Here is a 25,174-nt window from a genome sequence, read left to right on the forward strand (position 1 = left end):
ATACACCTGACATACAGTTCTAAAACATTTGTAACACAAGCATCTTAAATAAATCATTTTGATATTCACCAATGGGATATAATTATTTACAAAATTCCAGCTAGCTGTGCTGGCAGTATCTCCTTTCATCACAGTCACCAGTGATTATAGCAGCATTGTTTGTTTCTTGTCATTGTACACCATGTCACTGTGCAGGTACTGCACATGATCAAGCAGTCCAAGCAGCAGTAGCTACACCCCTTCCTGCATCAGCATACTTAACCCCTCTGGTGCTCTGCACATTCTGTTCAATGCCTTACAATGCATTGCTATGCGTTAGCCAGTGTACACTAACCACCTTGTCCTGTGTGGCATATCCTTCCCTGTGTGCATGTAGCCCATGGTATGCCACCCACAGCAGAATATGACAATGTCATGCCACTGTGTTGTGTTCTCATCTCCTACACACCACGGCTTCTATATCCTTGTTGCTGCTATATGCCACGGGTGCTGGCTACACTACAGGGGTATATTACCAGGCATCTTATTGTTCTTCAGTATACCTATCTCAAAGTCCAAAGTAATTTTTATGTAAAGTCCTGATTCCACAGTTGCTTGTCTTAAAGCATTCTCACACAAAATTGCACCCTAGCTTTATATCACATTAATAAGGACCACAAGACATAGCGGTTAGGCTAATGAGGACATTTAGTGCACCTATATCTGAATCATTACTTTAATGCAGCACATTGTCAACACTGACCATTGTTACCATGCTTGTCCTGGGACTAGGGACACATGCATACTATGCTCATGCATGTACAGCAGATTGCTGAGCTTTTCTGTGCAATGGACGTTTGCTAACATCTCCTTATAGTGCTGTGTGGTGCATCACATGACATCTGAATATGCATCCTTATAGATTTGAAGTGAACTCCTTGAGTGATCCTGTTTGAGTGGACATGGCTGCCTCATGAGCTGGGCACTGAATAAGATGGACGGCCGGCATCATCTTGCCAGAATGATGAGTGATACCACTGCCATCATCCATTTTGGTGTGTAGTGCAGACACCAAAACAATGTCTTGTGATGGTGCCACCCTGACCTGCTTTAACAACGGCAGGCAGAAGTTAGGGGAAGAGAGACAGAGAAAAAGAGAGAGTTTCACAGTAAACATTAGTGTTTTTTTTTTCTTAGTTTGTTACCAGGCCCAGTAGTGCACTGAGTTTTTCCTACTTTGTTTTATAGCAACTAAGAAGTGTCATGCCAGCATGGAGAAATGTTATAGCATGCAAGAGCATTTCTCTTGACTGCAGATGCAAGTTTCTGTGTAACATATATGTGTACTAATCTATTATCTTTTTTCTGTTCTTTCTGCAGTCCATTTGTTGTTGTGGAAGAGGAGTGACAGCAGCAACTTCAGCCTGTTCAGGCCAACGCCTCTGGTGATAGGTTAGCAGTGGCCACCAGGTCTGCCTCTTGGCAGGATGAGGGAGGTCTCCATGCTAAAGATGACTTGAAGTGCTTACTGGTGGCCTCCATGGTCATTTGCTAAGAGGAGTGGTGGTCTGTTCTTTGATACTTGCTCAGAGAGATCCCTGTGGTCTCCTGATGGCTTTTGTAGAGCCTGGTCTAATGTGAGATATAACAGCTAGATGCTCCTCTCCTAAACATAGTGTGCATCCGGCATGATCACTGGGCCAGCAGAATCGCAATCTGTAGATGATGTTGTAAGGCTGCCAGCCCAGCTAGCTGGAATTTTGTAAATAATTCTATGTCATTTGTGAATATTAATATGATTCGTATGCTTGGGTGGCTGCGGTGGTGCAGTGGTTAGCATTGCTGCCTCACAGCAAGAGGTTCTCCGGTTTGATCCTCGGCTGGGGTACCTTCTGTACGGAGTCTGCATGTTCTCCCTGTGGTCACGTGGGTTTCATCTGGGTGCTCCAGTTCCCTCCCACATCCCAAAGACATGCTGTAGGTGGATTGGACACTCTAAATTGGCCCTAGGCATGAGTGCGTGCGTGTGCCTTCTGTGGAAGGTTGGGCGCCGGGTTTGCAACTCGACACTATAAAACTCCACTGCCAATCATGAGTGGACAGTTGATCCGCTGTGGCAACCCCTAACCGGGACAAGCCGAAAGAAGAAGAAGAAGTATGATCCGTATGCTTGTCTTACAAATGTAAGAAAACTATATGTTATATGGATATTAAACTATGGTGCAGAAGTGTGTGTGTTGAACTGTATGTTATGTACTGAGCTTCAAGAAAGTAACCACAGTGTACCCTGCTGGAAAAGAGCAGAAGTGTGTATAAACTATATGCCTGTGCAAATGTGTGTTTTCATAGTAGAAGTTGGAACATACATAGTTAACTTTCAAACTCAGAAAATAAGTGAAGAGTTTTACGATTGTGTACCTCAACTAGGACACAGTATGTCTACAGCTAGAAGTTCTTTTTATTGTTGGGAAACAGAAATGATGACAGGTTTCAAATGTAAAGTGTTTTACGACTACCAGTTCTAGGCAAACTTCTGAGAGATAAGTATTTTTGACACAGAGATGCTAAATTATAAGTTTCTGTTAGCCTGGGAACTGAAGGCAGAAGTGACAAATAGTGATGGTATCCAGTTGACCCAGCAGTAATGTGTTGTTATTAATTTAACAAATATCTATCAGAGAAAGTCTGTGCATTTTATATTTGTCTTTGGACCTGAAAACATCCATTCAGCACGTGCATTTGCCTTGCTCTTTAAGTAAGATTCAGACATAGTATCTCTTTAGACATAGATAGGAATATAGCACGGATTAGTTTAGATGTTTTCGGTATTTATTTGAGACTGTCCTCCAATGTTGTTTTAAAATATTTCCTGTGATTCTGAACTCTGTAGTCACTGTATTGAGTTATTGAGTATTGTCTTGTTCTTTTATTATATATTAAATATATTTAAACCTTTTATTGTGGCTGATTTGTTTAGAGATATTTAAGCTCTTAGAGTACTTGCATATGTATTTAGTGACACTATACAGGCCACTCCAATAGCCTTAGTCTTGGTTACACTTACCATTTGGATAATAGTAACATTACACAGTAGAATTGGTCACCTTTTGGTAAGGGCCTTACAGTAGCTGATAAGTAGTGGTTGGTGGCAGCTGGTACTACCTTACAGTCTGGGCAGAAGGAGGCATAGCTAGTGAACCTGTGCGAGCCTTCCCCAGGACTGTCTGTGTGTTTGTATATAAATCAAATCTCAAAGTGTGTGCATGTGTGTGTGTGTGTGTGTGTGTGTGTGTGTGTGTGTGTGTGTGTGTGTGTGTGTGTGTGTGCGTGCACGTGTGTGTGTGTCAGCTACTTGGGCAGGGACACGAAGCACTGGCTGGACAGAGAGGGTGTTTGAGGTTTTGGCTTGACCACTTGGCTGAGATCTTAACTCTGTAGCTGTGCCAGTGGGGAGTCTTACTGGGGAAAGAGGGAGAAACCAGCCCCAGACTGACTGTGATCTCTGTGTGCTCTTCAGGGAAATTGTACTTTACTGTGTGTGTACTTGTCATCCTCCCAATGTGCACATCCCTCACTGGTGTTAGTGGTGAGGACTGAGGCTCCTTGATTACTAGGCCAGTGCAGGGGCATTACAGATGTTAACCACTGAGGTGACTGCTGTTTGTGGAGGGCTAGCCTTCCTGGATGGGCTAGCATCTGCCATGTACTCTGCCCTGTCCCTGGTATTCTCCTAACTTGTATGCCATTCCACATACTTTGTTAGTTGTCCAACCTTCTCCTTTTCCAGGTGTCCACCTTCTATTTGTTTGTCTGTGTTCATATATTGTGGTCCCCACCTTGTGTGAGAGAACCACCCATCTGTCTATCTATGTCTGTGTTTTATGTTTGTCTGCCTCTGCTACCCCCCTTTCCCCACATATCCTTCCCAGGACCACTTCTAGGCATAAAATACACAGAAATAAATGGAATCTGTGGGAAAAATACATGCAGAATTATATTCAGGACGAGTGATATTTCAGGGAATCAAGGACTTGAGCAATCTATGTAATGTTAAATTGAATAAGAATAGTTAAGACAGAAATCATATTTGTATGATGTACGCAAAAAATCTTTGTAATGATTTTTTTCTTTTATAATCAAATGGATACACATCACTATATAGAATGTGATGTCAATAAATATATTTAAAAATATAACTACTCCTCACTACCTTCCCCACCTACCGTTCATCTTCTTATACTGCAAACAGAAGCTTTCCCACAAAAGATGGAGATATGCCTCTCCCGTCATTACGCATGGTTACCCCTGTGTGTGCTGAAATGCTTACCATTCCTCCTTTTTAAACTTTTTTGTCTCTGTATCTACCTTCCCCACCTACCCTTCATCTTCTTATACTGCAAACAGAAGCTTTCCCACAAAAGATGGAGATATGCCTCTCCTGTCATTACGCATGGTTACCCCTGTGTGTGCTGAAATGCTTACCATTCCTCCTTTTTAAACTTTTTTGTCTCTGTATCTCCATTTTCCTTCCCGTTATTATGATGAACTGGGTTAGTACTCTGCTTGGTTGGTCTTCCTTGGCTGTCTGCCAGTATGTATGTAGCAACTTTATTGCTTTATTGCGTGCATGAGTACTTTTAGCCTTGGGCTTGATAATGGATCCTGACAATATCCCTGGCTGCATCTTAAAGAGCATGAAGCATGATTTAGCCCCCCCCCCCAAAAAAAAAAAATACTGTTCATCCTCAGCATCCATACAGATTTTGTAACCAAGTGAATGGAGAACAGCTACAGTCATTCCTCTGCATAAGGGAGCATCTTCCACAGACCTAGGCAATTACAGACACACAAGTCTGACCAGCCTCATATGCAAAGCCATGGAAAGACTTACTGAACTAATCAATAAGGAAAGAGGGAATATCCAAATACTGGATCCATCACGAGTAGGTTATGCTTACTCAACCTGCTGGACTTTTTTTTTGAAAAAGTCATTAAAGCATACCTTGACCTGGTCATAGCTTTTGACACAGTTCCTCACTCAGGCATAGCAGAAAAGCTAAACAAACTGGGAATAAATCCCCATGTTACCCAATAGAATGCCAACATAGATAGGACACAGGAAATAAAAATAAGGGAAGTTACCTTAACAAAGAGACCAGTCACCAGTGGAGTCCCCCAGAGTTCTATGTTGGGACCTCTCCGGTTTGCCATCTACTTCTGTGAAGTAAAAGCCAATGCCAAAAGGTTCTAGTTTACTAAACCTGCAATTTACTACAAGCTAGCAGAAGCCATTGATTGCCCAAATGACTTATCCATCCTGTAGGAAAGTTTGTCCCAAATTAATAACTGGTACCAAAATCATAGACTGAAACTAATACATTTTTTAACTCCTCTGCGCCAGGGAGCTACCACATTGACAATCTAAGACTTGATCCAGTTGTTTGGAATTTGGGAACTTATGTTGACAGAGACCTAACTTTCGACCAACATGTGTACATTGACATGAGAAAGTCCTTCTATATTGCACAGCTTGTAAGCAAAGGGATTATGACTAGATCTAGGGATGTTATTGTACCCCTTTACTCATCCATCATTAGGCCAATCTTTGAGTATAATGCCCCCTTTGGCATATATTTGTCCAGACACACGCAAGTGGAATGCCCACAGAACTACCCTACTAAAAGGATACAAGGCCTAAACAATATGTCCTGCATGGACTGACTCAAAACCCTGTCACTATACTCTGTATCCTACAGACTCTGCTATAAGATGATCTGTGTCTGACATACAAGGCATCCTCCAACCCAATACTAATGTATTCAATACACAATAGCAAGTTAAATGGCATCAGAAATACTTGGTGTAGGGATCTAAACTTCTTCTGTGACATCAAAAGAACAGTTTGGAGGGACAGGTGTATCACACAAAGGATACAGGTGTTCTGGTACAGACTCCCAGTCCACATAAAACAAAGCTTATCATTGGTCCATATAAAACAAAGCTTATCATTGTCCATATTCAAGCACAACATGGATCTATGGATGGGAAACAGAAAATTTACCCCAGGTCTGCCCCTGTACTACTAATTGACAAAGGCAGCTCCTAAACGGTACATCCCATGCATGGTTCCACTCTCAAGTTATCTATGGTATGATCCCAGTTATTCTCACTATGGGTAATATATACTTATTTACCATGGGATGGGTCAGGCCAATCTAACACCAAATGAGATATGTTAATTCAAGCAAGGGAAATTGGCCAGTCTTAAAATGGCCCACAAGGGCAGCTGGCCTAGTACTTACCTAAGAACCTATGAACCTATAAAGGCAGCTAGCCTAGTAGTTACCTATGAACTTATAAGGGCAGCTAGCCTAGTACTTACTTACAAACCTATAATAAATCTCCACTACTTCCATGCAGAACTTTTCTTAGACTAATGGCACTATGCAAGCTCTGATACATATCCTAGAAACTCTAGGCTGCATTATGCTATGGTCTGCTTACAGGACTGCCCAGTACTTGTCTATGAATCCCTTCCTGCATATATTTTGAATTTGGTAAGGCGATACAAGTCTTCCTTTTATGAACAGTCTAGATTTTATTGTTCCAATAAAAGAAACATTGCACAAACAGAATGTGTACACATGTGCACTCCCCCAACATACAGACATACAAATATGTGCACACATATATATGGGTATGTGCATGTGCGTACATATTTGTGTGTGTGTGTGTGTGTGTGTGTGTGTGTGTGTGTGTGTGTGTGTGTGTGTGTGTGTGTGCGCGCGCGTGCGCGTCAGTGATTCTTTTAACTTTACTGCATATCTCTCTTTTTGCAGGACAGTCCTGATTTTGGCAGCTGTGTTCTGAGGGAAGAAGACATGAAAAAAAATGACAAACGTCTAAATATTTCAGGAGGAAAATAGTTTCAAACTTTCCTCTAAACGTTGCAAACAAATAATACATCCAGTGAAATTTAATATAATGTACAACAACAAAAAAACTAAAATTCTATAACACAAAGTAAAAATGCATTTTGTGTTGGTTATGGGTATTATTTGCGCCACAAAAATCTTAGCTTTTAGGAATTCAAAAAGGTAGGAACCCTAGTGTGTGTTAATGTGTGTGTGTTAAAACACCTAACAGACCTTAATAATGTTATTTGGATAGCTTGCAAAGTCATTTATTTCCAGTAGGTGGCAGACTTTGACAGAGTTATATGGTCCATTCTGATTTTTGTTTCAAGTACCTTACAGGGTGTTTTCACATGGTTATGATTTTTCAAGTGCAACTGAATTCCCAAATATTAAATTACTAACATGTAGCTGTTCTGAATTCTTGCTCTCAAAATATAGTGTTTAATGATACTCTGTTTCTCTCTGATCAACGTTTACGCATAAGAATTTAGTAACTGGGAATGCAAACACTGTGCTGCATCAGTGATGTCTTGGTGACATGCAGTTATCCATAATATGTCCTGTTTTGCAGTTGCATTAGATGCAAGATAGCATACTAAACATTGTGGTGCCATTGAGGAGAAAAGGTACCCCTCCTCAGAGTGATGCAAAACATCACAATCATACCACAAGCAAGGCTAGGTTTGCATAGGTTCTGGTAAAAAGATCAAAGAATGCCCCCCCCCCCCCCCCGGTTACTCTGGTTTCCTCCCACCTCTGAAAAACAGGATGCTTGTTTTGCACTCACACATACACACACGTTTGCACACACACACACACACACACACACACACACACACACACATATATAGATAGGTAGCTAGATATAACTATGTAGATAGATAGATATTGCTGTATAGATATAGATACACATCCGCATATATGCATTACATTTATCTTTGCTCTTGTAACCTGGGTCATGGCTGAAAAAGTCATAATTGGGCCAAATTTCATATCCAATTAAAAAATTATTGAAATTATTTTAAAAAAAGTGACCCTTAAAGGTGCACCAAGGGGCAAATGAGAATGGGGGTGGGGGGAAGGGGTAACGGGGGTGGGGGGAAGGGGTAACTTGGGTGGGCAGACTTCCTTGAAAATAAAATCAGTATTTAATTGATGCACTTTCTCTGTCACGCAGCTTGCCTGTTTATGTAGGTCTGGACATTGCATGATAACTGACATCATATTGCATTGTGTCCCTACCATAACTGAAAGAGGTGAGATGTTCATAAGAGTTAGCTTATAAGCATGAATTTAACTAACAGCAACGCTCTGAACTGCTCAGAATTTTATGTTAATTTCCTAATGGAGCTTATCCCTCCATAGAACTGCAACTACTTTTGGGGAGCCAGAATGACAGACTAGTGATAAACAGTCTAATATGTGATTCTTAGAGTTTGTTTTTGACATCTGGATTCCGGTATCTTTGGGATTTCACTTTCTCTTGAGACATATAAATCATTGAGTTAGTAAATATAAGTAGCGGAGGTGAGGGGATGCATAATGACTTTCCTTCCAGAAAAAAAAAACCAGCTTCTTTTATGAATTTTAGAACTTTAGGAATGTTTTCCTTTTCAATAGATGCACTGATTTGTGATGACACGTATGAGTGACAATTGTAAAACAGTCATCATGCTGGGGATTTCCTAGCCCTATTTTGGGGCATTTGTCCCCCCCCCCCATTATTTTAGGCTTTGCCCAGATTTCTTGTGCTTAGATATTGAGAGCTATGCTTCTGAATCTCTGAATTTTCATCTAGCCTGATTAATAACTGCGTTGTCCAGAACAGGCTACACTGTGCTAATGATTTATTTCCCAAAGTTTATCAGTTGAAACAGCCTCCATCTTGCTCAGGAAATTAGCATTTTTTTGCTATACCTAATATCCCGATCCCTCTTATAAGTTGGATAGGCAATAATACATACAATTACAATCAGGTTTCCATTCATAATCAACATGGTTATCGAAAAATCGCCTCAATAGTGGAGAAAACAGTGCTTAAGAGAGAATTCTGCATGCCCACATTGAAAACACATAACAGTTATCACAGAAATCTGATCATGGTTTGTTCTAGTGCAGGGCACTTCAGATGCTTTGATGTGCTACTAGTTACAAAGAACAAAAAAAATGAAAGAGCCCAAACTGTTTTATGGCTTTGCAATCTGCGAAAGACATAATGCTGCCACAGACAAAGCAGCCAGAAGTCAAGTGTACCTCGATGAGCTATGTGACGCCCCTACTCTGGACCAGTAATCAAGAAGCCTCAATCCTCACCAAGGACACTGGTCAGGGACGTTCACTTGGAACAAAGATAGATACACACAGTATTTCCAGATGCAGCTCTCTGCACCAAGCACAATTTCCCTTAAGAGTACACAGGGAACACACTCAGTCCAGAGGCTGTGTTTCTCTCTCTCTCTCTCTCTCTCTCTCTCCAGGCTCCCAGTAAGACTATCCACTGACACAACTGTAGAGTTGAGTTCTCAGCCAAGTGTTCCAAGCCAACCACCCTCTGTGTCCCTGCTCCAAGTAGCTCACACACACACACACACACACACACACACACACACACACACACACACACACACACACACACACACACACCTGGGAAAGGCTGGCACCAATTTACCAGCTATGTCCAGACTATAAGGTAGTTCCACTGCCATCAGCCACTCTAAGGCAAGATGAAGTGGGTGAGTGATCCTTCTTTGTGAGATTTCAAAAACAGACTGCCAAGGGCTAAGTGACATCTCCCACTAATATCTAAATATCATTTCAATGCTGGCTATAGAATGACATTACATCTGGTCATCTGACTCTGATTCTAACACTGCCTACTACTCAGACAGAATCTAGCATGTGTGTTATAATACACATACAAAGAGCTTTGCTAAGATGTGTTACAGCATCTGGAAGCTATAAAATCATGCCAACACTTCCACCCTTCCAGAGTAGCAATTAGTGCACCACTAAGCACAATACAGCAGGATTACAAGTTCTTGTTTTCACAGACATTGTGTCTCTGACTGCATTCAGACCTGTGAGATACAATCTTTATGGCTTATACCAAGTAATTTAATTTCAGACTATTTTTCAAAGTTAGATGGACTGAGATTAACCTCTTCTCTTCCAGTATCCTGCCTTACAATGTATTCATTTCAACAGAAAAAGGATAGTCTTTGCTCACATAATCTCAATATTCAAAGCATTCATTAAACCTAGCTATTTAACTGTGAGAGGGGTTGTTTTGCATGCCATTGTTTTTGATATTCTGGCTTGTACTAAGGTGATCATTCTGAACCTTATACAGCTTGTATAAAATTACATACTTTAACCTATCTAGCTGTGTCTTATAAGTCAGCCTATCTATCTATCCGTTACTACACACATACACACAGGCTCGTGAGCGGGCGCACACACACACACACACACACACACACACACACACACACACACACACACACACAGACGGCTGAGGCACTGGTTGACTCGCTCTCGCCCGGACACAAGCAGGGTTACTGAAGGGAAGGTACTTTACTTAGGAGCTGAGCTAATGCAAAACACCTGACCCTTAAGTTGCCTGGTAAAACTGTTAAAGCAGAGAGAGTCTGGAAAAGAGTTCACATCAGCAGAGGAACTTGTCACAGGCAGAGTGAAGTTAAAACAGATAACCTAGCTTACTAAAAGGTGCTATGCTTCATTATGAAATACATTTGAAATAGAAGGCCAGTAGAAGGACTACATTAAAAGGTATTGTTCCTTGGTATGAAAGAAAACTTATGAGCAATCTGGTTTTAAGACATTGCATTTCACTTTGAAAGAAATCTTCAAAAGAACTATCTTGGTATGTGGTGCTGTAGTTCAGTGTGGTTAATGATTGAGATAAATAAAAGACTATAATGACACAGTGAGGGCAGCACTATGGTAAAGCAGATAGCATTGTCGCCTCACAGCAAGAGGTTCGCCTCACAGCAAGAGGTTCCCTGGTTCAATTCTCAGTTGGGATGCCTTCTGTGCAGAGGTTGCATGTTGTCTCTGTGTTCACATGGGTTCCCTCAAGGTGCTCTAGTTTCCTCATACATTTCAAAGACGTGTAGGTGGACTGGATATTCTAAGTTGCACATAGGTATGAGTGTGTGATGTGAGTGAGCTACCATGGCAGGGCTAGCAACTCTGTGGTGTAAACCTCGGCTCTAGATGATTGTGACTGTTGAAGTGACACCTCGACACCATGTGCAAAAATGGGAAAAAGGAGTGATAGATCATGGATGGATGGATTGTCTGAAACAGCTGCACCTAATTATGAAAGTTACATTAAAACAGGGAAAGACCCATGAATGTTCTTAAACTGCTTTACTCTGTATATTTTATTTATTTACGGTGCCAGGGTAGAAAAAAACTGATTTAAAATGTGATACATTTTTTTCGTTTTTACTTCAGGATTTTGACCCATTCATAAATCTGTATTTAAAGGGACAGTCCCAGGGATTTTTTGTTTTGATTCAGCCTTTGTTTAAATTTCATGTTTGCCTTTCTGAGCATGCTCACTTTGGGGGGGGGGGGGGGGGGCAGTGCCTGAAGGAAGTTTCAAAGGTGTTAGCCAAATTTCATCTCAAACTGCAGTTGTACTGACAACAGCTCTCTCTGTGAGCCATTCATTAGTTTAATCTGTGCATTTTACCCATTGAGAAAAGTAGCCTTTCAGGCATTTTATAACCCGACAGCTGCTGCAGCTCTAGAAAGCACATCAATAAAGCAAGGCTTTTAAAACATAGTAAACAGAGTTTTTTGTTTCTTTCATTTCATATTTTATTCTGTGGTGATTGTGAATCCTGGCCATCTACAACAATTTCATGACATGGTTTCTACCTATAGGAAGTATCTGACAAATAGTAGTGGAAACCATATTTCGCTTTCTTTTATGTTTTACTGTATTCTGATTTTTTAATATTAGCCTGGTGTAGTGACTTTCTGACCTGCTAGTAATTCCATAGTAAGTGTGTGACAGAAGGTTGGAGCACTAGTAGACACAGTCTTCTGTTCCTTTTTCAGCTTCTAGTTTGATATGTGCTGATTTCTGAATACTGCTAGACAAATGCACTATTTTTATGAGCTGGCTGCTTGTACATCTGTAGAAGCATGAGTGATGCAAAATTTAAAAATTAGTATACGCTGATGTCCCTTTTCCCTGTCACAGCTTTCTTTATTTTAAATATGAGCCAGGAGTTGGGGGCATAGTTCCCCAGTCTAATGTAAGTCCGAGAAGAACACAGATCCATATATTAGTTTATCCTGGGAGCTGAAACAAGACTGGAACTGTAGATTTACAGGATATTTAAAAGTAAAATGACACTGTGGGTGGGAATGAAAGTGACGTGTCGAAGTGAGTGTGACTTCTGTCATCTTAACTTGGACCCTAATTTTAAACTCTGGGATTGTCCCTTTAAACTCTGTGAACTCTGGAATAAGTGTGTTTTCTTAGGCGTAAAATCGGTGTAACCTTGTGACGTTTCTCTGTAAAGAAAAAAAGGAGGTGAGATGAAAATAAATGTATGAAACTTTTAATTGAAGTGCAAAGTGTAACTTTTGTAGTTTATCAGGAATGACCTAATTGCTTTGTGTCATAATGGTTTGAAGTCAGGAAGTCAAATGCAGTTAAAATGTTATTCAAACAGTCAGCTGATCAGAGCTGGGAAGGCATTCATAAGCATGCAAGCTGTTTAGTTTGTGAAGGTAGAACAACTTGTTTTATTTGAAAAAGAAGTTCTGTAATGTGGTTTTCTGCTGGACCTGAAATGTTGAGCAAAAATATACATTAGAAGGTGAAACCAATGTAAAATCAGTCTTGCTTGAATGACTATGACAGGTACATCAGGGTCCATATTATAAGCTCAACCGCTTAGCTTGTTGAACACCGAAACATCAACAGCTAAATGGCAAAAGCTTAAAATCGCAAACAGCCACTTACGAGAATTTTTTAATTGGGAAAGAATTTGCTTGGCCATTATCAAGAATTTGCCCTTTCCCCAATGTAAAGTGATCTCGGAGTTGGTATATTTAGTTAGGGTGTGTGTGGGGGGCACAGCCATCCACATCAGGGTGTGGTGGGCAAAGCCCCCCACTTTGTTAGGGTTTGGAAGTTTATTTAATTTGCGATGGCCAAACAAATTTTTTCCCAATGAAAAAATTTGCATAAGTGTCCATTCGCGATTTTAAGCTTTCGCCGTTTAGCTGTCAACATTTCAGCATTCGACAAGCTAAGCAGTTGAGATTCTAATATAGTCCCGGTAGATCAGTGAGTGCTACTGTGAAATCTGCAGTTTTGCAATTCTGCCTTGTACCATTTAGGAACTTACAACAGTAAAGGTTCAGTACTCTTTATTTATTTTTTCCTTAGATACTCCTGTATGTATAACTGATCATTTTTACTTACAGTGTGTATTATTTGCATCTGCATATTTAATGTATAATAGCACTGATTTTCTTCTTTGTTGTTTAAGCAAAGTTTCATTTATTCTCTTTCAAGATATTGTGTTTAAGTGGGAGTAGAAGTCAGATAATATATAATGTATAAATAAAATAATTTATACATTATATATTATCTGACTTCTACTCCCACAAACAGTTGCATTGATAAGTCAGTCCCTATCCATCGCAAATATGACAAGTTTAAAAACAAACCCCTGTGGAGGAATCTGTTATAAATAAATTATATGAGAAAGCAATTAATTGCTTAATGCTTATAAGTGGGGTTTCATTCTACCTTCCCTAAGGGAACTCTTAGGCAAATTAGTAAAGAGCTTAAGGTGAATCATGTTGTTCAAAGCTGAGTACAAACTTAAAACAGCCACTAAAGCCAGACGTAACTGCAAATCTTTCTTTAACTATGTCAGGAAGTAAAGAACTATCACCCAACAATGTTCGGAACTAGTCCACAATAATACTACACTCTCTGACCCGACGGAATTAGCTAATATCCTAGCTAACAAATTTAGTGCAAACTGTAGGGTCTATATTACATTATCGAAAAGACAGGTCAGTGGATAGCACTTACATCGAAAATGCCATTCAGTGAACTGTTCATAGTGATATTGTGGTATTGCCCTTTCCTCCTTGTAGTGCAATCTTGGAGTTGGTATATATAATTAGTGGGGGGGGGGGGTGAGGGGCGCAGCCCCCCACAAGAGCAAATTCGCTGAATGGCATTTTCGATGTAAGTGCTGTTCGCTGACCTGTCTTTTCGATAATATAATATAGACCCCAAATTTTACTCCATCCACAGTTATAGCTATCCCGCAAGTTCTACAATCCCATAATTATTATGGAACAAGCTCTCTCAGCCCTTTCAAAAATTAAGAATATTTCATCCATGGGTACTGACAACATACCAAGTTGCCTGGTTATCAATGCCAAATATGGCCTTTCTGAACCCCTACTTAAGCTCTGTAATCTAAGCCTCTCCACTGGGTACATACCTGAAGCTTGGAAAACAGCAGCTGCAATGCCATTACACAGGGGTCGTCCAACCGCAGACCCTGGTAACTATAGATCCACTAGTGTCACTAGCCTTGTATGTGAAGCTATGCAGCACATTATCCAAGACTTCATTAATCTAGACATTGAAAATGTCTCAACCCTGTGTCCTCATCAATTTGGCTTTATCAAGGGAAGGTCCTGCCTCTTTAACACCATTAATTTCTTTGAAAATGTAACTGAAGCAGTGGATAGTGATTATGCAGTATCTGCAGCATATCTAGAGCTGGCCAAGGCCTTCAACATTATTCCACATGCAGGCATTACTGACAGGCTTGCGTGTCTGTATATAAATCCTTATATTGTGCGATGGTTAGCTAACTGGTTGTCTGACAAAATCCATGTGGTTAGAGTAGCAGGTGCCATGTCTGAAAGCAAAAAAAGTTAGCAGTGGTGGACCACAAGGCTCAGTTTTGGGTCTTCCCCTATTTGGCATATATTTGTCAGACCTTCATGCCAGCACTTTTGGCCTATGGTTAACTAAGTTTGCAGAGGACTTTAATCTGGGTGCTGTTAAGCGATCTTCAACTGACTCACAATTGCTCCAACATTGCTTAGACCATGTTAACAATTGGTGCAAAGACAATGGTCTCAAATGTAAAAAATGTAGCATAGTTCATTTTGGTAAACAAAACAATTTCACACACCATATAGGAGATGCACCCTCCCATCAGGCACTGTTGTAAGGGATCTGGGTATTCTTGTTGATAATTCCTTATCACTTGACCATCATGTCTCCACAGTAGTTCAGAAAACCTTTTATCTGATCCATCTAATTTACAAAGCCATCTCCACTAGATGCAAAGACGTCTTAATCCCCCTTTACTCATATCTTATCAGACCTATTATTGAATATTGTGCACCTGCAGGCATGTATTTATAATCACACAATTTGAGAGACCTCAGAGATCCATTACTAAAATGATGAGTGGCCTCAAAAATAATAGTTATCAGGAGAGACTGGCAGCCCTTCCTCTGTACTCAATCTCTTACAGACCCCTCCATGGAGATCAATGTCTAGCCTTCGTGCCATGAAAAATCCAACCTTATTTGATCTCATATTCCTTCACAGAACTAATGGTACATCAAATACTCTGTTAAAGGAACTACATTTTCATAAGCAGATACATAACATACATTGGCATGATAGATTCATATCCCACCATATCCCTCACCTCTGGAACAAACATCCACTATGTGTCAGGCAGAGTAGCACCCTTGCCACCTTTAAGGTAAACCTACATAATGGGATGGGAAGCCCCAAATTCTCCCCTGATCTATCTTGTTTTACCATCCTTGAGACTAGAGGGAACGTTTGAATACGGGTTTTGGCTGGGCTTGAAATGGTCTGCTGACCAGTTACCTAGTACCTACCTATGAGGTTATCTGAGAAGAATGTAATATTTAGCAATGAAGATTGGCAAGTTGTGGTATCTGTCTCTAATTACTCACACCAATTGAGCCTACTACTAGTGAGATATAATTTTTATAATTCAAATTTTGCTAAATCAAGACTGCCAGGTAGCTAGCTGTTGTGTCTGGTAACTAGCCACATCTACAGTAATGGCAGAAGGAAGAAAACTGTGCAGAATTGAGAAACTATATCAAACTTTCCTGAGAATTGTGTGTTTGCGTATATATGTGTGTCTGAAAATAATAATTTGTTTGAAAGGCAGTTACCATGGATAAGAGGTACTGGAAGACACTGTGGTTCACAGAGGAAGGGATAAGAAATCATCCTGGATGTCAGACCAACTCCATGATCACACTACAGTTAAGAAAAGGGTAAATTTCCCAATCCTCGTTGTACCATGATCTCCATTCAAAAGCTTAAACTTTTCAAAAAACTCGATCATATGGTCTCGACCATATGAATTTCGAGTTTCTGAAAACTTGATCAACTGATAGGGATCAAGATCCATATACATATACATATATGGGTCCACTATGTAATTTCGAAAAGTCAAAATCTTGAACATCAGAATCCCAATGTTCAGATGTTTGAGAGTTTGAAATCTCGAAATAAAAAAAAAAAAACAACAAACAAAACTAAAACAAAAAAACGTTAGGCATCACGTTGCTGCAGGGGGGCAAGCCCCCCTGCACCCCCGAAGTGGGGGGCTGTGCCCCCACACCCCCTACTACTTAAATATAACAACTCCGAGATCACACTACAGTGAAGAGAATGATAAAGTTACTGTTCCACACTGTTTGGTGAGCTCAATTGTTTAACGTTGAGATTTCAAAATTTTGAACATCCAGACGTTGGGATTCTGATGTCAGGGATTTTGAGATTTCGAAATTAAGAAGTGGACCCACAAATACACGTATATATAAACACACACACACACACACACACACACACACACACACACACACACACACACACACACACACACACACACACACACACACACACACACACATCAGTAAAGACATCCTGGTTATTCAAAGCAATTTAAATGCAATGAGAACTGTTTTCTGGCAGACTAAGTCTGTAACACAAGCTAACACCCTGAGACAAAGTGTCAAGCATCTCATCACACAGACATGGATACGCAGACAGACAGACAGGCAGACACACACATGCATATACGACTGGCAGCTCTGAACTTAAATACATTTTTATTCACATATGCTTCACCCTTTTTCAGCAACAAGTTGTTACCAAAATATGACTTTTTCTTATCCAGTCTTCAGCTGTAGGTTCCATTTGCCCCATGATTTTTTTTCTTCACTCACCAAGGGTTCGGAAACTGTTTGTCTTTGAATCACTGTACTCACCTTCCATGCAGTTATAGTGATAGGCCATAATTTTGTTCTTTGAGCCTGTGTGAGCACTGACTGTGCATTCAGGACACTGTTTCAGTTGTGTGTAACAGAGTGCTGCTTTTGCAGGTGCTAGGGTCTGAGAATGTTTACATCACGCATCTACATAACTGCTTTCTTTAAATCACGGAAATCAGGAACGTCAGCGTAGAGCTATCTGTATTATCTGGTAAGGAAAACGTCACTACAACTTCCGTAAGTACAATTAGTTGTTAAAACACTTTTCTATTTACTGAGCGGCGTGACTCAGTTCTGTAGTCTTTGGTTTTGCAGTGCATATGGGTGAAGAACAAAGCGTGCTTTGTCTTTCAGAATAAAACAGTTTATTTAATGTGGTAAACCCAAGGGTCAAGACATGTTTGGATACAGGCAACCAGATGAAAAAGAAGTTAAAGTAAATAAATATATAAAACTACAAAGAAGGCATGCATACTCAGTAAACCTTGGGAGTACAGCACTGCAGATATCTTTGTTGCTGACTGTTTACTTCCACATAGACTGCTAAAAAAAAAATTGCCTTAATATTACTACAACTCAAATGCTGTAGGTTGCACTGCATCTGAATTGTTAGTGTGTTTTAGCTGCTTTTCTGTATATATAGGCTTCTCTGTATATGTAGACTAGCTACTTATTCTACTGTATTACTGCCTCTTAAATCGTTTTTCAGTTGTGCACTTTCCTTGCTTCATTTAAAAAGTTTTAAATTGCTAATTTTGTAGAGTTTTAATTGCATTTACTGTTTAGGACTACACACTCAAGTGTGTTAGACTTTTCTGTGTTTATTTACTGTATTATTGCATTGTTTAGCCTGTTTCAACAACAAAAAAAATACTATCTTGTTTGCTCCTTTCCCACCTTTCCTAGCCAGTCCATATCCCAGGCTTTGGTTGTCTCAGGACTTTATTTTCTGTGGTCAGAGCTATCCAGACCTTGCTGTGGTAGAGGGAAGTCCTACTGCCTACCAGTGGGACTGGTGAGCATTGTACTGCCTATCTAATGCTAGAGGAGTGGTTTCCAGCTCTGAAATTGTAATTTTATTAGCCTTTTTGGGCTGATTTCTATCCCTTTTAACTTTCTGGCTTAAAAACGCGTGTGTTTGTGCATTTTTCACATCATGGGGTTGGGATGGTGGACTAACGGTTAAGGTGTTTGCCTTACAAACACAAGGTGCAGGGTTTGAGTCTCACAAGGGATAATTGGCTAGGCTTACAATGGCTCACAAGGGCAGTTAGCCTTGTACTAACCTATGAACCTAACTTAATTATTTATGGGGAGGGTGGCCTAATGGTTAAGGTGTTTGCCTTACAAACACAGGGTACAGGGTTTGAATCTCACAGGGGATAATTGGCTAGGCTTGAAATGGCTCGCAAGGGCAGTTAGCCTAATACTAACCTAACCTATGCAGCATTGTCGGGCTACGGTTAAACTATTCCAGGTGCCAGAAAGTGTGCTCTTCAAATTTTCCCTTACAACTAGCTGGTTTCTCAGTAGTAGCACTAAAATATAAACCCCTGTGACTAGCACTTGCTCTAGAACCTGCTGGTAAGCACTAGGAAGCCTGAAACTGATACAAGCAATCAACTCTCCTTGTCAATAAGGAGAAGTTAATCGTAGGCACTAAACAGCCTATAATTGCAAAGTACCTTGCAAAGGTAAGGGAAAACAGCTCTTGTACTTTACAAAAAAAGCACCTAAACAGGCATGTCCAAGGGTCAGCTTCCGGTGATTTCTCCTGTCCACCTGGTGAATCTGGGCATACTGCAGCAATGCGGCAACTGCCTCATGTACACAGACAACCCTCTCCTCCTACCACCCAACACTGCAACCTGCGAGAGATGCACTTACATAGCCAAACTGGAAGCAAAGCTCTCTCTGGCCAAGATTGTGCTAGACAGACAAGAGAAGAAGGTTAACACCTGCACTACACCTCAAGCAACTCATAGCCCTTCAAAACCCACACCATCAACACCCACACATAGCAACACTAAACCCACATATGCGGAGACCCTTAACATTGACCTGCCCAAGCAACAAGGACCTCCAAAGCTGAAACGCAAACAAACACCAGTCACAACCAAAGTGACACATAGCTCACAACAGCAGTGTGCCACCCAACAACAGCCCCTAAGGCAAGACAATGTACCCAACACTTTAGTCATAGGTGACTCTATAGTCAGGGACACTGATGTCCCACTCACCAGGCTGAACAAGGAGAAAATTACAGTCAGCTGCCTGTCGGGTGCCAGGATCCGCCACATAATGCATGCACTCAAGTCACTCCATAACAAGTACAAATACAACTCTTTCATTGTCCATGTTGGAGTGAATGATTTGAGACGTACCTCCCTGGACTACATGAAAAGAGACATGGAAGAGCTCTCGGATCATGTGGCCCAGGCAGGTATGACCCTAGCCCTGAGCAGCATTCTGCCTTCACCCAGAATTATACCACAGTATAAGGACAAAATGATTGACTTCAACAATTGGCTAAGCTTCTGGTGTCATACAAAGGGGATCCAGTATCTGTCTACCTGGGAAGACATGATCGACAAACCACAATGCTTTGCCAGAGATGGTCTGCACCTTTCACCCCTGGGATTCAGGTTACTGGCTAAAGCTCTTGCCACCCCTATAGTGCCTTTTTTAGGCAAGGTTCAAAGGACAAAACCACCACCGTAACAAATACAAGCATGCAAAATCTAAAGGTAATGCTACTCAATGCTAGAAGTCTAAACCTCAAAATGCACTCTCTCGAGGCACTCCTAAAAATGGAGAACATCGATATCTGTGCAGTAACTGAGACCTGGTTCAATGCTCCAGAGAGCACCCCTGCAATACCAGGCTATAACTCTTACCACACTTTTTGGCCACAAAACCAAGACCGAAACACTAGAGAGAACACAGAGAGCACCCCTGCAATACCAGGCTACAACTCTTACCACACTTTTCGGCCTCAAAACCAAGACTGAAACACTAAAGGTGGAGGAGTGTCCATATTCACCAAGGATATTCACATCTCCAGGCTAGTTGCCCAACACAATGCATCTGAAATTCTCCAGGTGCAACTAACACTAGGTAAGACTGCAATCCAAATTGTAGCTTGCTACAGATCCCCCACCATGCCCCAAGATTCTCACTACACCCTTCTAAACATACTGGAAAATATTACGCTACAACCAAACACCCTAACACTGGGTGATTTCAACTACCCTGCCATTAACTGGGTAAACTACTTGGGTACAAACACCTTTTCCCAACAGTTCTTGGAATTCATAAATTCCAACATCCTGGATCAACTAATCCAGTGTCCCACCAGGGGCTCCAATATCCTAGACCTGGTCATTACCAACATGGGAGATAGATGCTCCACACCAGTGGTCACCCCCTCATTGGTCAGGTCTAACCATAAGCAAATCACCCTTGACATCCACATCCCACCCCCACCCCCAGTAAGGAAACCTCCGTAAAAAACTTCTCCAAAGCCAACTTCATGCTACTGAAGTCAGAAGTGACAAGCTTCATGACACCCATGCAGACGGGAGCTGAAAGTTCGACTGCTGAATCCTCCACTAAGGCACTGTACGAGCACATCCACTCGTGCATGAATCGTGCCATCCCAAATAGAACCAAGATGCTCTCCTCCAAAAAAAGGAAGCCAATTTGGTGGTCCCCTGCTATAAACAAATTATACAACAGAAGGAAGAAACTGTTGCAGAAAAGAGGAAAATCCCACGATGCAAAAAACTCCCTCACCAGCCTCAGTAAGAAGATGAGAATCCTCATAAAATCCACAAAAGCTAGTTACGAAAATAAAATTGCCAAAGATTCCAAAGGCAACCACAAGGCATTCTATAGTTATGTCAAGAATCTAAATGGCAATGCTCAGATCTGCTCTGAGCTACAACAGAACGGCATTAAATATACTGATCCCAAGGATATTGCCAATATCCTGGCAGATCGATTTAGTGCCAACTTCACCCCCCTCTCACCCCCTAAAGGGCCCATCTCAATACCAAAAGATTGCCAAATTCGGGTAATCACGGCCATACAGGTAGAAACCGCAATCTCCAAAGCTAAGAATACAGCATTCATGGGACCAGATGACATCCCGGGCTGTGTACTACATGAACTACAAAATGAACTGGCACCTCACCTAAGTGTCATGTTTAATCATAGCCTCACCTCAGGCTTCGTGCCCACTGAGTGGCGCACAGCTACAGTTATCCCACTCCACAAGGGGGGATCCACCTTGGATCCCGGGAACTCCCGTCCTATCAGTCTGATGAGCCTGATCTGCAAGGGCATGGAACGCATTATCATGGAACTTATAAACAAAGACATTGGCAACCTTCAAACACTGGACCCCACCCAGTTTGGGTTCATGAAGGGCCGGTCTTGTCTCCTGAACCTGATTGACTTCTTTGAATCAGTCTCCAGAGCTGTAGACGAGGGTAAGGCAGTCCACACAGCTTATCTGGACCTCGCCAAGGCCTTCGATGCCATCCCCCACTCTGGAATCACAGATAAACTTACTAAGCTGGGCAAAAATCCTTATGTCACTCGATGGGTTGCCAACTGGCTTACTGATAAAACCCACACTGTAAACGTAGCTGACTCCAAATCCAGCTCCAGACAAGTGACAAGTGGAGTACCTCAGGGTTCAATCCTGGGACCACTCTTGTTTAGCATCTACTTCTCTGAAGTTTAGGCCAACACTAAGGGACTCCGGTTAAGAAAGTTCGCAGATGTGGATATTCTACAAAAGGGCTTTACAGAAACAGATGCCTGGTGCCAGACCCATGAGCTCAAGCTTAATGCCAAGAAATGTATAGTTATCCCCTTTGGAAAAAAACATGTACTCATGAATTACCACATAGGTGGCAGTACACTAAACATCGAAAGTGTGATGACAGACTTAGGGACACAGGTTGACAGTGGACTCACCTTCGATAACCATATCGCAACAGTGATGAAATCCTTCTATGTGGCACACCTCATCACTAAGGGCTTTTTCTCCAGAAAAAAGGAGGTCATTATCCCACTGTACTCATCCCTCATTAGACCCATTATAGAGTATAATGCCCCATTTGGTATGTTCCTTACAAGACATCTGCAACAGCTGGAAAGGCCACAGAAATACCTCACTAAAGGAATCACAGGCCTAAAGCAGATGCCCTATGCTGACCGTCTAAAAAACTCCAGCTATACTCTATGGCATATCGTCTACTCAGAGGTGATCTCTGCTTAACATACAAGGCCATGTCAAACCCTGAGCTGTTGGACATCCTGCACTTAAAGAAATCCCAATCCCTCAGAGCCACACGCTCCAGGGATCTAAACCTTCTCATCACAATGAACAAAACATGCTGGAGGGATAGGTTTCTGACCCAGAGACTCCCCATACTCTGGAACAGACTGCCCATACATGTCAAGCAGAGCGCCTCCTTGACCCTCTTCAAAAGGAACCTTGATGATTGGATGGGAGATAGGAAATTCACCCCGGGGATCATGTCAGTCACCCTGCTAGACAGGGGTCCAGGGAAGTAAATATTGTGGGAAGAAATATCCAGGGAATTGTTATGGCTAGGCTTGTATAGGCCCTAGGGCCGATAGCCTAGTACCAACCTATCAACCTATGAACCTAGATGGGTGCTAACTAACACAGGATCAAATGCAGTATGCTCTGTATTCAAACATCTTTTTTACAAGATATTATATTTAAATGTAATTCTATTCTGTTAACAATAAAGTGATGGATAACTAAGCAGTCAAGATACAACAGTACAAGTACATGTGTGAAAAATCTAAGAAATATAACTGGAATCTCAGACACAGATGTATTTTATGAAATATCGAAACAAACAGTCTCAGTGATGTCCCTCTAAGTCCCACAAACCCAGTATGTCAATATACTGGCTCCAACAACAAATAGTAAGGAAACTTCTCTGTGTGGAAGATCTAAGATTCCCTGAATCTCAAGGAATATTGGCTCCTCCACACAGAGAAGTTTCCTCTTTATTTATTTTATGAAATATCCATGAGAGAGAGAGAGAGAGAGAGAGAGAGAGAGAGAGAGAGAGAGAGAGAGACAGAGAGACAGAGAGAGAGAGAGAGACAGAGAGAGAGAGAGAGAGAGAGAGACAGAGAGAGACAGAGAGAGAGAGAGAGAGAGAGAGAGAGAGAGAGACAGAGAGAGAGAGAGAGAGAGAGACAGAGAGAGAGAGAGAGAGAGAGAGAGAGAGAGACAGAGAGAGAGAGAGAGAGAGAGAGAGAGAGACAGAGAGAGAGAGAGAGAGAAAGAGAGAGAGAGAAAGAGAGAGAGACAGAGACAGAGAGAGAGAGAGAGAGAGAGAGAGAGAGACAGAGAGAGAGAGAGACAGAGAGAGAGACAGACAGAGAGAGACAGACAGAGAGAGACAGATGGAGACAGAGACAGAGAGAGAGAGAGAGACAGACAGAGAGAGACAGATGGAGACAGAGACAGAGAGAGAGACAGAGAGAGAGAGATAGAGACAGAGAGAGAGAGAGAGAGAGAGAGAGAGAGAGACAGACGGAGACAGAGACAGAGAGAGAGACAGAGACAGAGAGAGACAGAGACAGAGAGACAGAGAGAGAGACAGAGAGAGAGAGAGAGAGAGAGAGAGAGAGAGACAGAGAGAGAGAGAGAGAGACAGAGAGAGAGAGAGAGAGAGAGAGAGACAGAGAGAGAGAGAGAGAGAGAGAGAGAGAGAGAGAGAGAGAGGGAGAGAGACAGAGACAGAGGGAGACAGACAGAGACAGAGGGAGACAGACGGAGACAGAGACAGAGAGAGAGAGAGAGAGAAAAAGAAGCAGTTCTCTGTGGATCACTTCATTTATTTTCTTTACCTTTTCTATCCAATTTAGGATCTTGGGAGCCCGTATCCTATCCTGGCAAGCACTGTGTACAAGGCCGATACCAGCTACAAATGGGATATCAGTGCATCAGAAAGCAGGCATGCATATATGTGCACACAAATATAGACACACACACACACACACAGGCACTCTTAGGGCTATTAACATCGCCAATCTACCTGCCAATATGTTTTTGGAATGTGGAAGGAAACCAAAGCCCCAAGCAAAGATGTATTTGAACAAAAGGTAAACATACAACCTCCACAGAGAAGGCATCTTGGGCAAGGATCAAACCGGACAGCCAAGAACTGAGAATCATCAGTGTTAACTGTTGTACAACTCTGGCACTCTTCTTCTGGTTATCTTTAAGGCACAATTTGAATTTCATGACAAGTTTCTAATACATGAGACTTTGAGCAAGTCATTTAACCAGGCAGTGCTTCTGGGTTGTTCCTGAAAACTTAGGTCTACTTGTGTAATAAAAATAAATTAATAAGAGTGAAATCTACTTTTCTCTTTCTAAAGTTTATGTTTTGCCTTTTTAACGACAAGAAGTCTGTTGAGTTCTTAAATTCCTGCTTAGAATATGTAAACATGCATTCCAGTCTGTACGTGCCCCCCTTGCATTCCTTGAAGCACTACTCCCATAATTCAGCACTGTTCAGTTCGTTAAAGATCTTCTGTAAGTTGGAACTCTGATGAAAACTGAAACAGTTCAACCTTGAGCCGTAACTGAACTGTAATATCCTCTATTCTTCTCATCTAGTCTTCCAAATGAACACTGATCTCTTTATATTCACTACTGCTCAAAGCATATTTTCCCAACTTGCTTAGGATATATCCATCAGTTATCTGCTCCTCCAGCAACTATCTGCAGCTATCAATTATTACCAGACAGTTGCATTTTGTTCTATTTAACTCAGGTGAGTTGCCTGTTTTGTGTCATCTCAATATAGCTTAGCTGATCTGTGAGGACTCCAGCCCAGTTATGTGAAGGACTT

General features: G+C 41.4%; 1 protein-coding gene across 1 annotated transcript in view; it reads right to left on the reverse strand.

The window, feature by feature from the left end:
- DPY19L4 (dpy-19 like 4) overlaps positions 1-17,458 on the reverse strand; it is a 1,421,953-nt gene extending 1,404,495 nt beyond the window's left edge. The window contains exon 1 of the mRNA XM_044066538.1: positions 17,253-17,458. Within this exon, the coding sequence (XP_043922473.1) occupies positions 17,253-17,280 (28 nt within the window). The 5' untranslated portion in view covers positions 17,281-17,458. The remainder of the gene's footprint in view (positions 1-17,252) is intronic.
- Positions 17,459-25,174: the final 7,716 nt, after the last annotated feature.

The sequence above is a fragment of the Protopterus annectens genome, chromosome 3.part1 (genome assembly GCF_019279795.1).
Source record: "Protopterus annectens isolate FY-2018-M chromosome 3.part1, PAN1.0, whole genome shotgun sequence".
NCBI classification, from domain to species: domain Eukaryota; kingdom Metazoa; phylum Chordata; order Ceratodontiformes; family Protopteridae; genus Protopterus; species Protopterus annectens.